At 50.9% G+C, this 1028-nt stretch overlaps 1 protein-coding gene across 1 annotated transcript; it reads left to right on the top strand.

Moving 5' to 3' along the window:
- The first annotated feature begins 238 nt into the window (after window positions 1-238).
- Window positions 239-817, top strand: LOC126722851 (uncharacterized). The gene has a single exon (XM_050425995.1). The coding sequence runs from the start codon at window positions 239-241 to the stop codon at window positions 815-817; it is 579 nt and encodes a 192-aa protein (XP_050281952.1).
- Window positions 818-1028: the final 211 nt, after the last annotated feature.

The following is a 1028-nucleotide window of genomic DNA, read 5'->3' as shown; positions in this document are numbered from 1 at the left end:
CTCCCTCTTATCCTTGTCCATGCGGGAAGGAGAAACGCTGAAGGCCTACTCGGACAGATACTGGGAAATGTACAACGAGATAGAAGGAAACTACGATGACGTCGCCATTAGTACGTTCAAAAGGGGCCTGCTGACAGAGCGTGGCTTAAGAAAGTCCCTCACTGGGAAGCTAGTCACCAGCGTGCGCCAGCTCATGGGCAGAATAGACAAGTACAAAAGGGTCGAGGAAGACCAGTAGATGGGGAAGGGTAAAGCGAAGGTTGTCCCTCAGGAGAGGAGGGACTTCAGGTTGGACCGCTTTAACAGCAGTAACAGGCTGAGAAGGGACTACGCAGAACAGTCCGGACCTACTGGGGCTCAGGCAGTCCATGCTGTGTTCCGAGAGCCGTTGCACAAGATCCTGGAGAAGGTGAAGTGCGAACCCTTTTTTCAGTGGCCGAACAGGATGGCGGGTGACCCCTTAAAACGCAATCAGAATCTGTACTGCGTGTACCACCAGGAGCCAGGTCACACCACCGATGATTGCAGGAATCTGAAAAACTATTTGGATCGTCTTGTCCGAGAAGGGAAGTTGAGGCATCTGCTGCACCGCCCTGAAGGATGGCAGGAACAGTCAAATGTTGAAACCAGACAAGGCACATTGAGGCCACTCATTGACACAATAAATGTCATTCTTGTCGCACCTGGGAGAACCGGTTCCAACCCTTTCAGAGTAATGTCAGTGGGCAGGTTCCCGACGAAGCTAGACGAAAGGGAATCCAAGAGAGCCAGAGTGAATGTCACGCCATTAATTGGGTTCACGGAGGAGGACAAGTAAGGAACTATTCAACCCCATGAAGATGCCCTAGTCGTGACGCTCAGAATAGGAGGTTATGATGTAAAAAGGGTGTTAGTTGACCAAGGCAGCGCCGTGGAAGTAATGTACCTGGATTTGTATAAGGGGCTGAACTTGAAGCAGGAAGACCTGTCGCCATACGATTCACTCCTGGTCAGCTTTGAAGGAAAAATCGTCATCCCGAAAAGCATGA

Source organism: Quercus robur, chromosome 4 (assembly GCF_932294415.1).
Source record: "Quercus robur chromosome 4, dhQueRobu3.1, whole genome shotgun sequence".
NCBI lineage: Eukaryota > Viridiplantae > Streptophyta > Magnoliopsida > Fagales > Fagaceae > Quercus > Quercus robur.
This window is presented reverse-complemented; position numbering and strand designations above follow the sequence as displayed.